The 24,257-nt window shown below is 31.7% G+C and overlaps 1 protein-coding gene and 1 long non-coding RNA gene across 3 annotated transcripts; both read right to left on the bottom strand.

The window, feature by feature from the left end:
• Positions 1-1,184: 1,184 nt before the first annotated feature.
• LOC104878923 (uncharacterized) lies at positions 1,185-2,437 on the bottom strand. Of its 2 annotated transcripts, none has more exons than XM_010649868.3 (3): positions 2,260-2,437; positions 1,895-2,035; positions 1,185-1,611 (listed from the first exon to the last, which is right to left on the bottom strand). In XM_010649868.3, exons 1-3 carry the CDS (start codon positions 2,360-2,362, stop codon positions 1,499-1,501), a joined length of 357 nt encoding a protein of 118 aa, XP_010648170.1. In that variant the 5' UTR covers positions 2,363-2,437; the 3' UTR covers positions 1,185-1,498. The 2 variants fall into 2 exon arrangements, with proteins under 2 accessions (XP_010648170.1, XP_010648173.1); XM_010649871.3 differs by having other exon boundaries at positions 1,895-2,032.
• A 4,166-nt stretch (positions 2,438-6,603) lies between these two features.
• LOC100247541 (uncharacterized) lies at positions 6,604-7,345 on the bottom strand. The gene is made up of 2 exons (XR_785524.3): positions 7,049-7,345; positions 6,604-6,955 (listed from the first exon to the last, which is right to left on the bottom strand). It is a non-coding gene; the product is annotated as an uncharacterized LOC100247541 (long non-coding RNA).
• Between the last annotated feature and the right edge of the window lie 16,912 nt (positions 7,346-24,257).

The following is a 24,257-nucleotide window of genomic DNA, read 5'->3' as shown; positions in this document are numbered from 1 at the left end:
ATTTTTAACGTGAAGAACGTCAGAAGTAAAAACCATGGGACCCTTAGACTACTTAAAAACCCCACTAATATAATCAATGAGTTACACAATTCTCTCTAGATAAAACTAGAAACATACATCAACCATATCTCAAGGCAAATTAATCTTAACAATTTCAACAACTTTGCATAAAGACAATGGAGAAATCTCACCAAACATAGTCACTGTTCTTGGACTAAAATATAACTGTTCTGAACTCCAAATCTAATCTCCACCGTTTAGAATGAAGATCAATGAGTTTTGAATGTACTCACCAAAAATCAGCTCAATCGAACCACAGATTAACCTTGATAGGAGCTCATGATCAAAACTGTCCGGATAGAAAACTCACCAAAATAGAGGCTCTATTCTCGGACTAAAATACGACCGTAAGGAACTCCAAATTTGATTTCCACCATTCAGATTGAAGATCAATGAGTCACGAACCTTTCCTCCAAATTTTAGGTTGATCAGCCTACAAACGAAGTGGAATCGGACCTTTGATGAAATCTGGACAGTGAAGAAAAACTGAGTTTTTCTCTCTAACTTAAAAAATGGTGGTTCTCCCATTCTCTCTCTTTTCTCCTTCTACTTTTTTTTTTTTCTACTTCCGGTGGCTGCAAAAAAAATTGGAAGAAGAAGAAGAAGAGATATTCTTTTTCTAACCCTTTTATATAAAGGCTTAAGAGACTTTAAATTTTGGTTTCTTAATTTATACCTTCCACATAAGGAAAAACCCAACAATTGTAACAGGTAGTCGAAATTGTAGGGCCAATAACACTAGATCTTGCTAGTTGTCATTGACTACTTCACTAAATGTATCGAAGCAAATGCGTTTGCTAGAATAAGAGGACATGAAGTTTGCAAAAATTTGATGTTATCATTTGTACTTCAAAAAGATATAATTTCGGACTACATGCTCCAATTCAATAATGATAATTTTAAAGCCTTTTGTTCCAAACGTGGGGTTGAAATAAGTTTCCAACGCCCTACTATTCTCAAGGCATTAGGGAAGCCGACAAAATAGCTTTTCCACCATCCAATCCTGGAACATAAATATTTTTAATTAAAATGTGAAAAAAAAATTTAAAAATAAAAATATTTTTAAATATAGAATTCCAACACCAAATTAAAGGCTAAAAATAAGAGCCATCCAAAACTACATGTACTAGAAGTGGGTATGGCCGAGGAGCCTCCAACAGTAAGTAGATCATCCAAATTACAACTAGTGCTATTATCATCTCCATGCGAAGCAATGCAAATAGCAAGAATTGTCCAAACAAGGAGAGAAGAAAAAATGAAGCACAACAGTCCTGCAAGTCAATTCAATATACAAATTGCATACACCATGAGGCACAAAACCAGTTTCTGGTAAAGCCTTCCACATTGTAAACAAAGTTACATCCGTAAGTATCAATAACTTTCATTATTATTTTCTTTTTCCTTGATTGTTCACTTTGCTTCAACTTCATCAGCTTTCTTAGCAGATTCGTTTAAATTGGGAGCATGAACGATTGAGCCTAGTCTGTTGTCCACAAACACTGTTCGGGTCACCTTGACCACATGCTACTCTATTCGGAATACCTGACGTAGCTGTAAAAAGAAGTAATACTGAAATTTTACTGGGAGATCTCAACACTGATAATCAAGGAAATCAAAATTCCAACAAAAATCGACGATAAATGTACAAAATTATTTTCAACTTTGGATACATGATTATAGAGTTAACTGAGTTGGCAACATCAACTAATATAAAGATAATCTAGAAATTAGAGCTCCCAAACCCCAATGTCTATAGAAAGTGATCCATGGTTAGGATATATATGGAACAAAGAAGTGGTATATAATTGTAAATTGGTAAGGGATAATGAATTACCAGTCAGAGGCTTATTGGCACTGGAGGGGGTTGCGTGGAAGGGAGACGAATGGCCTGTGGCAGAGTGCGCTGGGCTCGAATGACTGCCCTCTACTCCAATTTTGTTCCCACCATTGCTATGCTTTCCACTCTCATCATCTGCTGTAACATTCGAATCAACACAACTGAATCATAATTCATAATCATATCAAAATTGCTTCAAGCCTTTCAAAACCAGTAGGTCCACAGCTGAGTAATATATATGTACATGAGGGATTCTTAATCACATATAATGATCTATATATATATATATATATATATATATATATATATATATATATATATATATGTATGTATGTATATTGTGGGGTTTAAGTAAAAAATACCCTTTTGAGGTTTATCAAGTAGTACCCTTCCTGCAGATGTTAATGGGAAGAACAGGAGTGAGATCAAGAGGACGTAAAGAAACACAGAATACAACTTTTCCATATTCTTGTTGGTGGAGAGAGCAAGAGCGGGCCCTTTGTATTTAAGTTACGTTAATCGCCTAATTGGTTCACTTCTTTGTGTCAATATATAGACTGAGAATTCTACCTTTTCACAGCCTGTATGTTCCTAGCAGTCGCGATGATGGGTGCTGAGGTCCGCATAGAATGCGATCACACTTCTTTTTATCTCTTTTTCTGCAAACTTTTGGTGTGTTCTCACATGCAAAGTGGTGTCCAGTCCACGCGCAGATTCAAAAAGACAAAGCTCGACTCCAGGTCAATTAAACTTTCCTTTCCATTAACAAAAGAATAATCAAAAGAAGAGTGCCTGGATAGCAAACCTCTATAAAAGCTGGTCAGACAATAAAAGTGTTGGTCCATGGCAAATAAACACATGATTAATAAAAATATCTTTTAATGACTTCAATTAAATGACCAGAAAATAAATCATTTTTCTTTGATTCATCCTTCATTTAAATAATCACATTGTAGCACATTTCTTAACAGTGTTTCCAGGAATTGTCGTGGTTAGCTTATCAAATAAAAATTTAAATTTTATATTATTATTTTTAAAATTTTTCTTAAATTATTTCTAAAATCAAAATAACCACAGCTAACCATCATTCATCATAGTAAATAAAAAGTATATAGGGGAAAAATCCAAATGTGCAAGAATTGCAGCGACAAAAGAATATTATAATATAAAATATTAACAACGACAAAAGAATCGCAACGACTTGAGTGGATAGTCTAATGAGTTGATGAAATTCTAACTTTGAAGAGAATTTTCTAGGTAACCTTAGTGAAAGTTTAGGGGAGGATTCTAGAATTTTATTAATTAAATTTTAAACTAAAATCTATATAATCTAGTATACAAAAAATTTCTAACAAACTTGTAATCCACTCTAACAAGTTTAACTAATATAAATTATATACCTGGCTAAGCTAATTATGATTAAATTGAAATTTTCAATCAACTAATCTTGTGTTTTAACATTCCATCTCAAACTCAAAGTTGGAAATTTTATATTCGGAGCTTGAATCTTATTGAATTAAATTGAACGTTTGAAATTGTCTTGGTGAAAACATCAACTAGTTGATCCGATGTCTCTTTCTTCATTACTGTCTCTTTGACAAAGTATAAGTCTAGTCCTATATATTTAATCTTAGCTTGTAATATTGGATTTGCAGCTAACAATAAGGTACTCAAATTAATTATCACACCAAATTAATGGTGTTCTTTGTGGATTTACTTGTACCTCATATAATAAAGAATGTACCCAAGTCATTTCAACCACCAAATTAGCTAAGCTTACCTACTCAGCCTTTATACTCGATCTATAAATAGTGTGTTATTTTTTGAGTCCAAAAAACCAAACTAGAGCAAAGAGCGAATATTAATAGAATGCAAAGAAATAGGGAAGCCTTGCCACCACCCATCTCGAGTTTTCTAACCTAGTTACCTGTGCTCTTAAGAAGATCACCCCAGCCCTCATTTATAGGGTAATATCATTTGGGTCAAATCAAAGTATTGGAGCCATACTTTGGCTCCCTTACATATGAATGGGAAACCACCAGGTAGTTTCCTTTAATCGCTACTAGATATATATTTTTTCATGAGTTGTGCACACTTTACTGGATTCCACTTCATCTATACCTTTTTCCTTTTGCATTTCATTATTTTTATATTTTTTTATATTAAAATCAAAGTGGATTTGTCAAATTGTATAATTCTTCGTGTTCATCTCCTTTATACACACTTACCCAAAACCCCTAAATTGAATTTACCTTCTTTCCCAACTTCCCTTTAGTTTTATTTTATTTATTTACTTATTTTTCTTTCAAAATTTCCCCTTCTTATTCATTCCTTCATCATTGATTGCCATGATCATCACTTACTCCGTCTTAACATGAAATAGTAATTGAGGCACACTTGCTCCATCTTCACATGACATATCAATTGAGGGACAATGGAAGTTTTATTTTAGCTTAAAACATACACAAATAAATTTACATGAATTGGTAACATAATTTATGAAATAATCTGTAGAAATATTACAACTTCATAGTTTTGATCAATATACGTTTTTTTACTTAAATATATTGTTAAAGTATATATTGGTAACAATTGGTGGATAATACAATAAATATAAATAGTAGTAACAAATTCAGCATTAGACTATCACATTAATAGGTGAGAAACATAATTTAATTAAAGATGATACAATTAAATAGTAATTTCATGATATAATAATAGTTGAAATTATTGTAAATTTTATTTTTTATTTTATTTTATAAAATACGTTAATATTCCATGTCAAATGGGTGTGATAGTCGTTTGGGTGAAATGAGTTATTTCAGTAACAATTAATTATGCCAAATATCATAAAAAAACTTAACATATTTTTATTGGACATCAAATTAGGTTTCAAATAAAATAGTCGACACCCAATTCAAGAGTTGATATTAGAACTAAGATGATGGGTTTGAAAAGCTTAAAACCCAATAATACATCAATGTGTATACACACGAGAGGACACTACTCATTATGAATTCATTATCGTTAATTAATCAATTATGGAGGCAGAGCAAACCCACACTGAAACGAAACTTGGATTAATTCTCATATATACATACCATTACAACAAGACACCGCACTTTGTTTTTTTGGCTGCTGTAGTATACGAATACATGCATCCAAGAGTCCACTTAATTGTGAGAATTCACATATAGAGAGGATGACCCAATTTATTGCTTTATTACTTCCATAGCTGCCAAAGTTACCATAAGAATAACAGACCAAATTCATGGAGCTGGAGGCCTTCCGCAGCCAGGTTTACCAGGTCTGCAACCTGTTCTAGGGGCATGAACCGGATCACTAGGGCATGTTCTCCCACACGTTCTTGACCCTTCATCAACAGAAAGAAGTCAAGGTTATCAGATAAATTGTGACACACTATATGCTAATTCTTCTAAAATATCGATTGTTTTTGTGTACAAAGAAAAAATGTAAAGCGCTCAGTCTTACCAATTACATGCTGAACAACATGTTGTGTTTGTGAAGGTTTTAGGGCATTAGACACCACCAAGGCCTCAGAAGAAATGAAGAAGAGAATGCAGAGGATGATGTAAGTCTTGCCACCTGCACCCATCTCTTGCCTCTTGGTGTTTTCTTAATTAGTTGCCAATGCTCATGAGAAGACCTCAGCCCCCATTTATGGTGAGATCCCATCATTTGTGTTTCAAGGCACAGCACTGCAAATAAAAGTATGGGAACCATACATTGGCAGCCACCTTGCTGCTTCCTATTATTTGATTTGAGAACCAACAAAGCAGTTTCCAAAATTCACAAGGTGTGCACTTCACTTCACTAGTGGATCAGTTTTCTAATGTGGATTCCTTTTCATCCCTACCTTTTTCTTTTCACACCTCATTATTTTAAGACATTTGTCTTTTTCCTTTCCCTTTTTTTTTTTTAAAAAAAAAATTATTCCTGCAGGCCCATTTAAAAACCCTAAACTTCCCCTTTTTCATTTCATTTTTTTTTCTTGTTCCTGGTCATCCCGTCTTCTCCAGTTCTCCTCACTTCAAATTGGCAAAAAATAAAATAAAATAAAAAGAAAGAAAGATAAAACATTTTTATTTTTTATTTTTTAATTTTTTTTTAAGAAAGAAACTGAAGGGAGAAAAAAGATAGAAAATACAAGGAGGGAAGAAGGCAAGCATTGAAAAAGGAAGATACTGAGATTAGAGTTTGGATTATTAGGTGTGAATCAAGAAAAAAGATGAGATATTTATAATTTTACATATTCTTTTAATTTAAAAATAAAATAAAAAAGAAAGGTCATTCCTCCCGTATAGTATTTTTCTTTTGTCCATACAATCGTCTCCAGCAATCAAGCTAAAATCTGTTCCACTGAAGATGATTGAGCTTTGATTAGTATCTTTTCAATAACAGCTTAAGGTTCAACCATTATAGGTTGAAAATATACAGTCAAATCCCTTTGGATAGCACCATCATAGGAATTTCATTCTCACATACTTTTAGCAATTATAAGTAGATTAAGACTTAGAACCCAATATTTTCTTTCATTTTCTAGGTTACCAATTGACAATATTTCCTTTGGAATTCGATATTCTATGCCAAATGGGTGGTTGGTAGTGTGGTGCTGCATCTAAATATGAGCTGATAATACCCCAAAATTTCCAGGAAGGATCAATGTATATATAAGAGGATAGTACTGATTATGAATTTATTATCATTAACTACAGAGGCAAAGTAATCCATACTGAAGCAACACAATCATTAATTCTTCTCATACACCATTACAACGAGAAACTGCACCTTTTCTTTTTCGCTCATCTACATATTACACATGCGCATCCAAGAGCCCAGTTGTGAGAATTCACATGTAGAGAGATGCCCCAGTTTATTGCTTTATTACCCTCATAGCTGCCAAAAACACCATAAGAATAACAGACCAAATTCACGGAGCCGGAGGCCTTCCGCAGCCGTGTTTACCTGCAGGTCTGCAACTTCCTTTGGGGGCATGGACTGGATTACTTGGGCATACAGCCCCACAGCGTCTTGATTCTTCATCAACAAAGAAGCCAAAGTTATCTCCTTTCTAAAATACTGATTGTTTTTATGAATATAAAAAAAAAATGTAAAAGGGCTCAGTCTTACCAATTATATGCCGAACAATATGTAGTGCTTGTGGAGGTTTTAGAGTATCAGACACCACCAAGGCCTCAGAAGGAATGGATAAGAGAATGCAGAGGATGAGGAAAGCCTTGCCGCCTGCACCCATCTCTTGCTGTTTTCTTAATTGGTTACCAATACTCATGGGAAGACCTCGGCCCCCATTTATATTGAGATCCTATGATTTGTGTTTCAAAGCACAGCACTGCAAATTAAAGTAAGGGAACTAACAAGGCAGTTTCCAAAATTCGTGAGGTGTACACTTTACTGGACTAGTGCGTCATTTTTACTACGTGGATTCCATTTCATCCCGACACTCCCGACCTTTTTTTCTTCTCACACCTCATTATATTAATATTTGTTACTTTAAAATCAGAATTGACATCTGTCTTTCCACTTTTTGTTTTTATATTCTTTATCCCTACCCCCATTGAAAAAACCCTAAACTTTCCCTTTCCTATCTTCATATTTTTCTTGTTCTTGATCATCCCATCTTCTCCTCCCTTCAGACTAAAAAAAATGCAAAGAAAGGAACAGACAAAAGATAGGAAAGGTCATGGTTACTCCTGTTTTTTTATTTATGTTTTTTTCTTTTTCTCTTTTCTAAATTAAAGTGCAAGAAAAGATGAGATAAATAGAAATGGAACAAGGGAAGCTTTCAAAAGAGAAGATGATAAGATTAGAGTTAGGATTTTCAAGTATGCATGAATTCGCGAAACAAATGAGAAATTTTATAATTTAACATATCCCTTTAATCTTAAAAAACTAGAAAAATAATAGTATTTAAAGTGAAAAAGATGGGTTTTAAAGAAAAATCTTCTTTTATGATACAAACTTATTTTAAAAAGTAATTTTTAATATTTAATGTAATACTTTTTTTAAAAAAAAGAAAAGAAAAACTATTTATATGGCTTATCATAACTAAAGATGTCATTCAATTAAAAGTAATTATCCAAGTAAAATGTATTACATGTTTCATACAATAATTTATTTATTTTTTACCTTGACGCTACTTTTTAAATTTAAGTCTCATTTTACTTGATTATTGTTCCATAGTTCAAAGCATCAAGGATTCCAATTATATGACATCAAATTGTCGTCCACCTTAAAAATTGATATATAAAAGTTTCAAATGAATTCAAAACTACAAAATGAAAAGTTATAAATGACTTATTTCTACGTTTAGAAGATAAAGCTTGACTCAAGATGAATGAGAAAATAAGGTTAAAATAGAACTTTTTAGGATATGTTTGGTTCCTAGAAAATAGTTGAGAAAGAAAAAGATGTTAAAGGACTATAATTTTCTAATATTTGGTTTTATTATGAAAATGCAAAATAAAGTTAAATATAATTAAAATTATTAAGGAAGATGTATGTTTTTAAATTATTTTATCATTATGTAGAAGAGTTAAATAAATGAAAAAAGTTTGAAGCAATATATAAAAATAATTTATTGGTTTTAGATCTATTTTTATTTTTCTTCATTTTTTTCTTCTATTTTCTTTTTCTAACATTTTCCATCCATCTGGACAAACATGGTATTAATCAACCCTTTCCAAATTGAATAAATGGAGCAAAATTCTAGGTAATGAAAGCTCTACTCTTTTTCTTTTTCAATTCTGAGCCTGAGGTATTAAAAATTGGACGTGATCCAAGAACTTGGAAGCCGTTAACAACTGGGTAGTTGGTGAAAAGAATTAATGAATTTGATAAGACATGTAATTAAAATAAAAAAAAAGAAAATAATTTGATAACAGAAATGTGATGAAAGATGGTACAATTAGGTAGCAATTTCCACAATTGAGTAAAAGTACTGAAGCTGATGACACTTGGTACTTTCATTTGGAATTCGATATTCTATGCCAAATGCATGGCTGAGTGTTAGCGTGGTAGCGTGGTGCTGAATCTACGTATGAGCTGATAATACCTCAAAATTTCTAGGATATATATGAATTTATTATCATTAATTACAGAGGCAAATTAATCCACACTAAAACAACATGTTGATTAATTCTTCTTAGACACCATTACGTTACATATATATACAACACCATTAGAACGAGACACTGTACCTTTTCATTTTCGCTTATATACAGATTCACATATGCATCCAAGAGTCCACTTGTGAGAATTCACATATAGAGACGATGACCCAATTTATTGCTTTACTACTTTCATGACTGCCAAGAACACCATAAGAATAAGAGACCAAATTCACGGAGCTGGAGGCCTTCTGCAGCCATGATCTTTATCTGCAGGGCTGCAACGTGCTATGGGGGCATGAACTGGACCACTCGGGCAAGTTCTCCCACAGTTTCTTGACCATTCTCAACAAAGAAGCAAAGTTTATCAGATAAATTATGAAAAACAATATGCTGATTAATCCTTCTAAAATATTGATTGTTTTTATCTATAGAAATAAAATATGGAAAAAGGCTCGGTCTTACCAGTTCTATGCTGTGTTTGTGAAAGGTTTCAGAGCATTGGACACCACCAGGGCCTCGGAAGGAACGAATAAGAGAATGCAGACGATGAGGAAAGCCTTGCCAACTGCACCCATCTCTTGGTGTTTTCTTAATTAGTTGCCGATGCTCATGAGAAGTCCTCGGCCCCCATTTATAGTGAGATTCTATCAGATATGTTTCAAGGCACAGCGCTGCAAATAAAAGTAAGGGAACTAACAAAGCAGTTTACAAAATTCATGAGGTGTACAGTACACTTCACTTCGCTAGCGCGTCATTTTTACAACGTGGACTCCATCTCATCCCTAGATTCCCAACCATTTTCTTTTCACACCTCCTTATGTTAATATCATAATTGACATCTGTCTTTCTATATTTTTTATATAATATTTTTTATTCCTGCACCCATTAAAAAAACCCTAAACTTTCCCTTTCCCTTTCCCTTTCCCATGCATTTCATTTTTTTCTTGTTCCTGGTCGTCCGATCTTCTCCTCACTTCAAACTAATAACAAACAAATCAGCCAAAAAAAGATAGCAAAGGTCCTGGTTAAAAAAGATGCTGAACAATATGTAGTGTTTGTGAAGGTTTTAGAGTATCAGACACCACCAAGGCCTTAAAATGAATGAGTAAGAGAATGCAGAGGATGAGGAAAGCCTTGCAACGAACCATATCTTGGTGTTCTCTTAATTAGTTAAGAATGCTCATGAGGATGAGGAAAGTCATGGTTACTGATCATGACAGTAAGTTAATGACAGAATGAGATTACTATAATTTTCATTTTAAATAAAATAATTTACAAGAAATGCCCATTAACATTACTTTTAAAAAAGTCAAGTTTATTATTGGGTTAGCTTTAAACTATTGAAGATTCTTTTCTTGAACTCTTTTCAAGTATTGAAGTTTTTTAATCTCCTAGTGGATTATTACCTGAGAGAGGAGGGATCTCGTCTAATGAGAAAATTCCAAGTAGTTGATACTCTTGGCTTCTATTTATGATGCTTGGTGACTAATTTGCTTTAAATCAATCCATCAAACCATACTACTTATAGTTCATTTTATAAACCCATTTCATCACAATAAACTTGTTTGTACTCCATAGATTAATGATTCCTAAAGGTAATATATGGATGAAGCGATCAGAAATCTTTTGAGTATAGAAAAGGAAGTGGTTGTTGAAAATCATAAGCATGACTTGTACTTGAAACTCAGAATTTTGGAGAATGAAGTTGTCTACCGGAAGGAGAAGATGGTTTCACGGTCATCGTGAGCTACTAGGATTGATGTATATATGAGAGAGGATCGTACTGCACCATATACGCTCGCCCTTCTATTCCCGACAACTCTTCTCGCATACCATTACGTTAGATATACAACACCATTACAACGAGACTGTACTGCACCTTTTCTTTTCGTTCATCTACATACTACACATATGCATCCAAGAGCCCACTTGTGGGAATTCACATGTAGAGAGGATGACCCAATTTATTGCTTTATTACTTTCATAGATGCCAAAAACACCAGAAGAATAAGAGATCTACCAAATTCACGGAGCTGGAAGCCTTCCACAGCCGACTTTACCAGGTCTGCAACGTGGTCTGGGGGCATGAACTGGATCACTTGGGCATGTACCCCCACAGTCTCTTGGCCATTTGCATCCACACTCTCTTGACCCTTCATCAACAAAAAGAAGCCAAGGTTATCAGATAAATTGTGACACACTATATGCTAATTCTTCTAAAATATCGATTGTTTTTGTGTATAAAAAAATAAATGTAGAGGGCTCAGTCTCACCAATTATACGCTGAACAACATGTTGTGTTTGTGAAGGTTTTAGGGCATTAGACACCACCAAGGCCTCTTGAAGAAATGAAAAAGAGAATGCAGAGGATGAGGAAAGTATTGCCACCTGCACCCATCTCTTGCCTCTTGGGGTTTTCTTAATTAGTTGGCAATGCTCATGAGAAGAACTCGGCCCTCATTTATAGTGAGAGCCTATATCATTTGTGTTTCTAGGCACAGCACTGAAAATAAAAGTACGGGAACCAACAAAGAAGTTTCCAAAATTCATGAGGTGTACACTTCACTTCACTAGTGCGTCGGTGATTTAACAACGTCGACTCTGTTTCATCCTGGATTTCAAACCTTTTTCCCTTCATTCCTCATTATTTTAATATTTTTTATTTTAAAATCGTAATCGACATCTGTCTTTCCACCTTTTGTTTTTATATATATTTTTTTATCCCTACTGCCTACACACCAATTAGGAAAAAATTAAACAAATTAAACCCGGAACTTGCCTTTTCCCATTTCATTTGTTTCTTGTTCGTGGGCCATCCGTTCTCCTCACTTCAAACTAAACAAAACAAAAGGTAGCAAAGGTAATGGTTACTCTTTATTTATTTAGAGAAATAAAAAAATGTTAAGAAAAATAATTTTTCATATTTTGATTCACTATAAAAAAAAAATATAAACATAAAATAAAATATAATTAAAATTAATTTAAAATTTATATATTTTTAAATTATGTAATCTTATTTTAATAAAAATAAATAAACAAATAAAATGAGTTTGAAAAAATTATATAAAAACAATTTATTAAATTTAAACTTATTTTTTATTTTACTTTTTTTTTTCCATCAACTTTTCCTCTTTATTTTCTTTCTTTCACATTTTCCTTCATTTTTTTGGAAATCAAATATAGCCTAATTTTTTTTTTCCTTTTTTTATTTGAAGTGAAAAAAAAAATGAAATAAATTGGAACAGGAACAAAGTAACCTTTCAAAAGATAAGACAATGAAATTAGAGTAAGGATTTTGAATTAGTGTAAATTGATGAAAAAAAAAAGAGCAATTTTATAATTTGACATGCCTCTTTAATTTTTTAAAAAAAATCCCAAAGGGAGAAGATGGGATTTAAAGAAAACTCTTCTTTTATGTTACAAACTTATTTTCAAAACATACTTTCTAATATTTAATGTACATACTTTTTGTTTTAAATATAATTAAAATTATTTTTGTGGTTTATCACATTAAATAACAATTTGAAATCTATTCCAACATGCAATATGTTCAAATATATTATAAAAACAATATGTGATTCATTCTGCCACCAATTTTCCTAAAAACTTAAACTCATAATATATGTCATGCTCTTCAAAATAAGCCTAAAAAGTTTTTTTTTTTCTTATCATATTAAAAATGACTTTTTTTTTCATACTATATATAAAGATGGGGTTCAATTAAAAGTAATTATATGACCAAAATATATTGCATTTTCTTATACAATAAACTTTTTTTTTTTTTTTTACCTTGATGCTATTTTTTAAACCTAAGTCTCCTTTTATTCAATTATGATTTGATGATTCAAATTTATTAAGTATACACACATCAAGGATTTGAATTGAAAGTTTGCTACAACACCAAATTGTCCTGGACTTAAAAAAATGGTAAATAAAAGTTTGAAATGAATTCAAAAATACAAAAGAGAAAGTTGCAAATTGCTTATTTATATGTCCAAAAGGCGAAGCTTGAGTGAAGATGAATGATGGAATGGGGTTAATGTAATTTTCCTCTTAAAGAAATAATTCTAAAGTGAAGAAAAAGTAACTTTAAAAAGGTAGATTGTAACTCATTATAAAAGCGGAATCCTTTAATGACCCCTTTCCAAGTTAATAAATGAAGCAAAATTCTAGGTAATGGAAGCAAAATTCTACATGAAGCACACTCTAAGAAAAGTATTCCAATTTCTTTTTTCTTTTTTTTTTAGGAAACAATCGTACGATACAAAACAACGCTAAGATAATTCATACCACAACATTTTGTTTCCAAATTGTGTCACATATGTTGATTATTATCAACATCACAGCGGACAATGGTGTCCTCTTCTAGCCCTTTCTCTCAGCATATGGCACATTCGACAAGGAACCCCACTTGGGTGGAGAGATGAGAGATTAGAGAAGGGAGATGACCATAATATAAATTATAACTGCAATCGAAGCAAATTCATGGAGTTTGTGGCAGTCTGCTGGGTGGCTCCTCCCCAGTTGATGCGAGCTGACCAGGTGAAGTATCACAACTACCTGACTGGCCGGGAATATGCGAACAGGTCGAAGGATCCATTCCTTGAATATAAGAAACCCAGCTTATCAGATGATGATAAATTTTAAAATAATAACAAATACTATTTTTATAATAAAACAATCATAGATTTTGGAATGTGCCAAATGCCATCCCTTTCTAAGGAAAATAAACGATCTTCAGCATTGCTTTATTATGAACTACAGCCGGATGTAGATTAAAGTTAATACAAATATAAAATCTGTACAAAAATTAACTACTAAACCCGAAAGATTTATAAGTGGTGTTTTTCATGAAAATTTGTGAGTTTAAAAAAGGAAAAAAACACACACAGAGAGGCTGCTGGGAAGGCTTTCTTTATCATTTGCAATCTCTTCATCATTCCCTCCTAATGATCTTATTTATGCCACTGCATAAGAGATCCAATGGGAGTTCAAATCTCTTTGTTTTTTTTTTTTTTAATTTAGAATTTTATATTTTATTTACAATTCTTCACAACCATATCACTAATTATGGTGCTATTGGTTTAGTAATTAAACGATGTACAAATTTTACTACATAACAATGAGACTGATAGAATTTGCTTTTGTTTTTGTTATCTTAATACGTAAGTATCAAAATAAATTTTTTATTTAAGTTGTTTTAAGACTTGATTCTTAAATTATCATTTTTTAAGACAATTAAGATATTTTAATGAAAAAAGTAAAAAAATTTAACATTTTTATTAAAACTAAGAGCAATTTATTTTTAAGACATTAAAAAAGCAAATAACCCTAAAGCATGAAGATGTTCGACATTGATATGTTTCATATTTTTTTTAATGCCTGTTGGGACGTCGTTTGTTTGTTTGGCCCTGGTGCCTACCAGGAGGGCAACCTCAACGTCCTTAAGTCTTGGACTTGGGTTCGAATCCTGGGGAGGCCACTCTGGGCGCCGCTTAGGCTCTAGCCTAGGCACCAGGGCCAAACAAATAAATGACGTCCCAACAATGCCAAATATATTTTTATATTTTAAAATATCAACCCTGAGTTTGAAATACCTTTTTCATCCTAATAATTTCCACTCCAATGTCTATTCAATGAATATATAGTTGAAAAGATTAAAATACTTCTCATCTTGAAAAACAAAAAAAAAAAAAAAAAGGAACAAAACAACTCAATCTCCATTCTTTTAAAATTATAGATAAACATATCCTTCATTTTTTTTTTTCAAAAAAAATATTTTGATGTAAGATAGGAATAAAAACACGAGGGTATTTTTGCTAAAAACAAAAAGTAATTTTACTGTTTAAAAAATGTTTAGGATCATTTTTCCGAATATATAACTCATAAAAAACACATCATACATGTGCTCACTGGCTCGGGAGAAATTAGTGATGGCAACTTACTCGGAATAGTAGCCCTAGAAGATGTCCTGGTGGGGGATGCCTGAGAGGGAGATGACTGGCCAGTGGCTGACTGGTCTGGTTTGGACTTATGGCCGTAAGTGGTGCACTCCACTCTCCAGACACAAATCAATAAAGCTGGTCAAGCAAGCGTGCCCAAGGATGCAAAAAAGACTTACTTTAGAGGAAGTTTTGACTGTATGTACATTTTCCACTCACCAGATAATATATATATATATATATATATATATATATAAAAGTAAATAACACTGCCAATAAATAAATAATATCATTAACCATTTTATAGAAAATTTTAAACTGCCAAAATGTGTACATTTATTTGGTCTCAGCTTGATCCAACTAAACGAGCCAATTATTTCTTGATAATACACATTTACTATTAATGGTAAATAAAGGGGCGCCATAATTAAATGAACCAAGATGGTTCCATGACTTAATTAAAATCATCAAATTTATTAATGGTAGAATAATAATCTTGTTTCAAGCCAAAACTAATTTAATGTAATAAATTAAAAAAAAATAGAAAATTGTGTTTTCAACCCAACTATATTGGATAATTGACTGGATGTACATTTTCCACTCACCAGATATATATATATATAAAAGTAAATAACTCTGTGAATAAATAAATATTATCATTAACCATTTTATAGAAAATTTTAAACTGCCAAAATGTGTACATTTATTTGGTCTCAGCTTGATCCAACTAAACGAGCCAATTATTTCTTGATCATACACATTTACTATTAATGGTAAATAAAGGGGCGCCCATAATTAAATGAACCAAGATGGTTCGATGACTTAATTAAAATCATCAAATCTATTAATGGTAGAATAATAATCTTGTTTCAAGCTAAAACTAATTTAATGTAATAAATTTTAAAAAAAAAAAAAATTTCCTCTCATCAACCCATCACTAATTAAGATTCATAAGATTAAATGTAATTTAGAAAAATTTTAAGTTATTTTTGTCAAAATATTTTAATTAATACTTAAAGTAATAATTAAATGGTAAGATAATGTTTGTTTTTTATTTAATAGAAAAAGTTAAAATATTTTATTTTTTCTATTCAATTAAAAGTAATATGTTGATATCAACCCATATAACAAAACTAAACCTATTAATAATAAATTCACTCTAATTGATAGATATTAATAAATTATTTTTAACTAAATAGAAAAAATTAAATATTTTAACTTTATCTATTTAGTTTAAAAACAAATACCACTTAAATTTTAAGTTAAAAGGTTTGCATAAATATATAATATAAAAAACATTTTGTAAAGTGTACTCCATTAAAGTTACTATATAAGTGGTGGTGAATAGAAATAGATTCTTCATTCTTGCTAAACCTATGCTTAAGCCTTTTCATGGTATCAGAGCTATAGGCTCCTGAATGTACTTTTTCTAATTTCTCTCCCGACAAGACAATCAAGAATTCTCCAACAACTCTTTCTGCTGCAACTTTCTTCTAATATACGTCATCTACAGATTACCTTCTGCTTTTCTTACTCACCTCAAGAAAGCTTTAAGAACATATTGTACCTAGTTTCCGATGGCTTCATCAACACAAACCACGCCGGAGATTGTCCACTTCCTGGGCCTCCTTTCCTCTTGAACTCATCCATGCAGACTTGTGGAGACCAGCACCTGTTCCTTCCTCCACAGGTGCCCGATATTTTCTATTGCTCATGGATGATTACTCTAGGTTTGTATGGTTATATCTACTCCCCACCAAGGACCAGGTTCACTCCACTTTTGTCCAATTTAAAACTCTTGTTGAAAACCAGTTTCAGACCACCATTAAATGTCTTCAAAGAGATCCTAGTGGAGAGTTCACTGCCCTCACCCGGTTTCTATCTCTTCATGGTATACTCCATAGATTTTCTTGCCCTTATACACCTGAACAAAATGGTTGGGTCGAACGCAAAATGCGCCATGTTGTAGAAACCGGGCTCACTCTTCTTTACACAGCTGCCCTTCCATCCAAATTTTGGTTCTATGCTTTCACCACAATAGTTACCCTTATCAATTGCATGCCTTCTCCTTTGCTCAATTATAGCTCCCTATTTTCTCTTCTTTACAAACACCCACCTGATTATTTCCATTTCAAAGTCTTTGGTTGTCTTTGTTATCCACACCTCAAACATCTCAACTCCAACAAATTTCAGCCATGGTCCACACCCTGTATCTTTCTTGGTTATGCAACATCTCACAAGGGTTATTTTTGTCTTAATCCTACAACTAGGAGAGTGTATATCTCTAGGCATGTAGTCTTTGCAAAGACTACATTTCCATTTCAGGCATTGACTTCTCCTTCCCACCAATCATCCCACTTTCCTGTCACTCCAGCATTTTCCTCCATCTCCTGTTCTCTTCCCATCCACAACCAGCTCTTCTCCGACTATCCCAACCGAACCTACCCCCATATCACCTCTAGCCAGCTCTTTGTTTTTACCCCCGCTCATTCAAGTACCATTTGTGGATGAAGCAATTGAGATTCTTACTACTCCACTCCAGGATTCCATAGCTCCAATTCCTGGCCATCCTATGATTACCAGATCCAAATCTGGTATCTATAAGAAGAAGACCTATCTTACCTCACTCATAGCTGAGCCACATATTGTCAAGCAGGCTCTTCAAGACCCCAACTGGAAGCTTGCTATGGAATAGGAATATCAGGCTCTATTGAAGAATCAAACTTGGTCTTTGGTGCCACCTCCGTCTAATGCCAAAATTATTGGGTGCAAATGGGTCTTCAAACTCAAACATAAACCTAATGGCAACATTGACAGTTACAAAGCTGGGCTAGTTGCCCAAGGTTTTCATCAAACCTATGGCATTGATTTTTTTGAGACATTCAATCTAGTCGTGAAGCTTTGCACTATCAGGCTTGTTCTCTCCATTGCCATCTCTTCCAATTGGCCTATTAAACAACTAGATGTCCACAATGCTTTTTTAAAATGGAGATCTTCAAGAACAGGTGTTCATGATGCAACCTCCAGGCTTTGAAGATAGCTCTTTCCCCACTCATGTTTGTCGTCTACAGAAGGCTCTCTATGGCCTTAAACAATTGCCTCGAGCTTGGTTCCACAAGCTCAACTCTTTTCTCTTACAACTGGGATTCCAATGCTCAAGGGCTGATGCATCTTTATTTTATTTCCACTTTGCATCTTATATTATCATCCTCTTAATCTATGTGGATGATATTCTCATTATTGGCAGCAATCCACTACAAGTCCATCATATCATTTCTTAGCTTAGCTCCCATTTTGTTCTTTGAGACCTTGGGGATATTAGCTACTTCCTTGGCATTGAAGTCACCCGGCTTCCTCATGTTCTTCATCTCAATCAACAACGCTACATACATCAGCTACTTGAGTGTGCTGATCTTCTTGGGGCCAAATCTACTAGCACACCTGGTGCTTTGGGAAAATTGTTATTAGCAGTAGATGGAGAACCTTTATCTGCTCTTGATGCTACTCACTACCGCAGTCTTGTGGGTGCTCTTCAATACATCACTCTCACACGACCAAAAATCTCATTTGCAGTGAATCAAGCTTGTCAATACATGGCTCATCCTACCACTTCTCATCTGCAAGCTGCTAAACGCATACTCCGCTATCTCAAAGGTACTGCTACTCATGGTCTTTCTATCCATGCCACACCATCTTGGTCTCTTCAAGGCTGTATCGATGCGGATTGGGCTTCATGTCCCAATGATAGAAGAAGCACCAATGGCTTTTGTCTTTTTTTTAGCACCAATCTCATCTCATGGTCCTCCACTAAGCAACATGTCATCTCTCGTACTAGTACAGAATCGGAGTACCGGACACTTGCTCTTCTCGTCGTTGAGGTCTCCTGGGTTTAATTTATGCTCAAAGAGTTGTGCATTCCTCAATCGAACACTCCTCTGATCTGGTGTGACAATATCAGTGTTGCTGCTTTTGCAGCTAACTCTGTCTTCCATGCCTGCTCCAAGCACATAGAGATTGATCTTCACTTTGTCCGTGATAAGGTCCTCCGCAAAGAGCTTTTGATTCAATATGTTCCTTCTATCGACCAGTTGGCAGATGTCTTTACTAAACATGTTCCAAGCTGTCAGTTCTCAGTGGCTCGTACTCGTCTCTCTGTTGTCCCAATACCTGTCAGCTTGCGGGGGGATGATAAACAAACACCCGCATCAGCAGCTGATTCTTCTCCTCTCTAACCAATGTTGTTATGATTAGTTAGAAGATGGTTAGGTGGTTCAATAGATGGTTAGATGGTTAGGTTAGTTATATACGGTAATATATATATATATATATATATATATATATATAGTTATTGATCTACTGTATAAGTGGTGGTGAATAGAAATAGATTCTTCATTCTTGCTAAACCTGTGTTTGAGCCTTTTCATGCCTGAGAGGGAGACGACTGGCCAGTGGCCGAGTGGGTTGGGTTGGAGTGACTGCCCCTTACTCCCATTTTGCTTCGACCATTCCCACTCTCATAATTCTCTGCCACGACACAATTGAATCATAATCCATGATAACATAAAACATGCTTTAAGCCATTTCAGGACCAGCAGGCTAACCTCTGGGTGGGTAGTTTCCCCATAAACACATCTCACAAGTCATGATACTGGCGTATTAGTACATACCCTTTTGAGGTGTATCAGCCTGCAGTACTGAGATGAAGAGGATGGACAGAAGTTTTCTAGACATTATTATTTTTCAGAGCAAGAGTGTAGAGAGAGCTGTTTGCATTTAAGCTTTGATTAATCGGTTCCCTTTGTATATATATATATATATGTGCATGAAATTCTGTGTCTTCCTTCTCACTGTGTATGAATTCTCTGGGCAGTTGCGATGCTCAGCGCTATGGTCCGCCTACCAAACTTCTAAAGTGTCATTTTGTCTAGTGCCATCCATTAAAGCTACCATGTCACATGTACCTCGATTAATTTTGTCCATTCTTCTAGAGGACCCATATACATGAGGTACTAATTTATTGACATTAATCTAAGAAGCAAGCCCCATTTAGGAAGCAACACAAACAACATTAAAATATTCATGGCACAACATTTAATTTGTCTCTAAATTGTCACATATAACTATTATTCCATATATTTATCAACATTACAGCATACAACAATGTCCTTTTGTAGCCTTTTCTCTAGCTCAGCATATAGCATATTGGATGTAGGACCCGATCATGAACCACGTTATAAGTAGGGGTGTACAACCAAAGCGCATTCATGGAGCAGGTAGCTTTTCCGTCGTTTACTAGTTTCCTCCTCGTGGACTACAATATACGTGGTGGATGGATGGAAAATATACCCGTTCATCAACATTCATACAGGACCTGCGAGACAATCCTTGAATACAAGAAACCTAGATTATTAGATGATGATAAAATTATTATGTTAATTCCTTTCAAAACATTTTCTTTTATTTATAGAAGGCCATAGACGGGTTGCATCCTCTTCAATATTACACAAGTGGATAGGAGATTTTCTATACATTCTTTTTTATAAGATAATGGAATGTAATGTGTTTCTAATCTCATTAGGGATTATTTATAATTTAATTAATAAATAAATAATAAAATTTTAAAATAATAATAACTAATTCTCTTTTATAATAAAACAACCATAGATTTTGGAATGTAACATACGTCATTATGTTCTAAAGAAAATAAAAGTTTTTCGACCCTTTATTATAGATTATACTCAGGAAATAAATTCAAGTTCAAATAAATATAAGATTTATATAAAAATTAACTACTAAACCCAAAAACCATTGCCCAAATTAGTTTGTCATCATGAAAAAAAGAAAAAAGAGAGAAAGATACACAAAGCTCATTGGGAATTAATGTTTTCTTCATCATTTCCAATCTCTTCTTCATTTCCTCCTTGCATATAAGCTTATTTATGCCAATATATTCCATAATAGGAGTTCAAATATCTTTGTGTGTTTGTTTATTTTATTTATTTATTTATTTATATTTTATTTACAATCCTTACAACCCTTTCACCCATACCTCTAATTTTTATAGTGTCATTGTTTTAGTAATTAATTGATGTATAAATTTACTACATAACAATGTGACTATGTTTGATTTGAAAATAGGATAATTGTTGAGTCTAGCCATTAGGATAATTGTTGTAATGTAGTCTATTAGTTACATATCTACAAAATTCCTATTTTAAAATTTTAGGGCTAATTTTACTTAAACTCTTTGAAATATAGTGTAAATATATTTAACCATTAAATTTAGTCAATTAGCACCTTAACAAATTTATTATGTTTATAAAATATATTTTGTAAAAAAATTTTAGGTAAATATGTTTAACAATTTTCTAAAAAATAAATTTTGTACATAAAATATATTTATATCTTAATGTTAACTAATAAAATTTGAAATCATTAATAACTTTTTTTACTTACTTCTAAATAGAACTTTAATGTTTAATAGTGTTAAGTTTTAAGTTGTTTGTTTTTTTAATAGTTTATTTCTATTAAATATTAAAAAGTAAAAAAAAAACTAATATGTTACTTTTTCCATTTAGAAAAAGTCAAATATTTTGGTTTTTTCTATTTAGTAAAAAATTTATAATAAATCATTAAAAAATAGAAAAACAAACGACTTAAAATCTGAAAATAAATTGCTTTCAGCAAAAAAAGTAAAAAAACAAACACTCTCTTAACATATTTACATTAAAATTCTAATGTTTGCAATACTCAAAGTTAAGTTAAAACCCATCGAATAACATAAGAAGTAACTTTATAACAAATGGAATAACCGATATTCTCCTCACTTACTACTCAAATTACATGATAAGGCATTGACTTCCAACTATTTGGAAAACGAATACAAATCATGAATTTTTATTTATTTATTTTTTACTTATATCAATCCCAACTTAAATCTATGTAGCAGTATATTCATGGTAACAGAGAAGAAATTTCAGTATTATTGTGGATTTTATCTCTTCTATTAATGACGTATCCAATTTCTTTTGTTATTATATCTTGAATGTGCTCCAATATCTATGAGTTTCAAATGCTTCTTCAGTAGAGATGCTCCTACAGGTGTCCCTTCTTCTAGTGCTACTACAATTACTATTTCTATTTCCTTCATGAAAGACCCAAAAGTGAAGTTTTGGTCAAAGCAACTTGTATTCTATCAGTAATTGGGAGAGGCTCATCCCAAATACTATTATTACAATCGGGTGTGGGTATCATATCACTAATAATATTTGGCTAAGGTAAATTCAAATTTATTAAACATTGGAATTTAAATTATTACTTAGTGAATTTAATTTTTAAAGGATTGATTTAATTGAAATGCAAGATATAAATTAAATTAATATAATTATGAAGGGTTGAGAATTTAATAATTATAAATTGAATGATCAAATAATATAATTGATTGATGGATTTTTGGATAAGGTTAAGACATTATATTAAAGTCTAATTATATCAAAGCTTTTTTTGTTTTCCAAAGCTACAAAAATTTGTTTATTTTTTCTATGCTTTGGCCAAATACTTTTCAATTGCAACATCAACCTTAATGCCACCAAAACAATTTTATCCTGGTGTTATATATTCACTTTCATCATAAACACTCTCTAACTACCTCCTATATCCAAAATCTTTCTCATCAAGATCCTAAACATTCTCAAATTAATGTTTATTTCATTCCAAATTATTGGTTATTAGTCTATTCAATTTCTTTCCATTTTCTCATACAAATCTCTCTTATGAAAATCACATCCATGTTTTCTCTTGTTTTATTAATAATATAATAAGATAAAATTTAGAATTAAATAACTTAATCTGAATTATATCCATATCCCTTCAAAGTTTAATGATTCTATTAAGAAGATGTGATATAATCATCAAACTGAATGTTCCTTCTACTCGTATTCAATTTCTTACATTTTTTTGGAATTCTTTTTTCTTCATATATTAATCATTTTGTGATACACAAATTTTGGGTCAAAAATTTAAAATTTTAAAGCAAATATATGGATAGAATAATATATAAATCATTAATATTCAATGTGAACTAAATCTAAAGATGATCCACATCAGAGATGTTTCAATTTTTTAAATGCCAAATATATATTTTATTTTTAAGATATCAAACGGTGAGTTTGAAATATATTTTCCATCCTAATGTCCATTCTAAATTTTTTTAATAAGAAAAAAAAGAGAATGACATAAAATATTACATATAAGAATATTTGGATAAAAGAGCAAAATAATTCTCATTTTTAAAATTCATTTTTTTTTGTTGGTTTTTAAAAGTGAAGGGTATTTTATGGATTTAAGAATTATTTTATTTTTTTTAATTAAAAGGAAAAGTGGATTATAATTCACTAATTTGAATATATATATATATATAAATAAATAAAAGAACCTTAAATTTTATAAATCGAGTTTATCTTCATTTATTTAAAAATATGTGTATTTTTTCATAATTTAAATAATTATTTCTTAAAATAACTCTTATACTTGTTATGTCAATAATAGTAATTAACAAGTAGACACTTCCCTTTTAATTATAGTTAGTTTTGGGTTATTTTTATTTTTAATTGTAAGCCTTGATTTAGGATTTTTTTTTTCTGAAGAAACAAACATTTTTAGGAATATTGAACAACAATAAAATAAGAAAATTTAAAAATGAAAAATACAATTAAAATTAAAATAGTTACAAATTAAATACAATTAAAATAAAAAAACTTAACAAAATTTAAAAATTAAAGTATCGGCTTTCATTGTATTCCTCTTTCTTGATATTTACAATTTTTAACTAGCGTAGTTTATGAGAGAAGTGAAAATTAATATTTTATTTTTATATTTTTAGTTTTTAAGTTTTTAAATATTTTTTATTTTATTATTGATATCAATCAAAAAAAAATTATTCAATTTTATTAAAAATTATAAGAAGATAAATGATTTATATAATATAAAATATAAAATCATTATTAGCTAGAGAATTAGAAAGGATTTTATTTATCGTTTGAAAATCTTGTAAAATTTTTTCACAATGATTTATACTTCATATCATATAATAAACATTTATAGTATACTTATTTATAGGATACTTTTATTAACTTAAAATGATAAATTAATTTTTTATAATTTTATTTAATATTATTAAGTAAAGAATTATTTCAAAAAATAATTATCTGACCCATGAAAAAGTCTATTTATTTTGAAAAAGTGTATTTATTTTAAAATATCTTTAAA

Source organism: Vitis vinifera, chromosome 1 (assembly GCF_030704535.1).
Source record: "Vitis vinifera cultivar Pinot Noir 40024 chromosome 1, ASM3070453v1".
Classification (NCBI taxonomy): domain Eukaryota; kingdom Viridiplantae; phylum Streptophyta; class Magnoliopsida; order Vitales; family Vitaceae; genus Vitis; species Vitis vinifera.
Note: the sequence above shows the minus strand (reverse complement) of the source record. Positions and strands in the feature narration are given on the sequence as shown.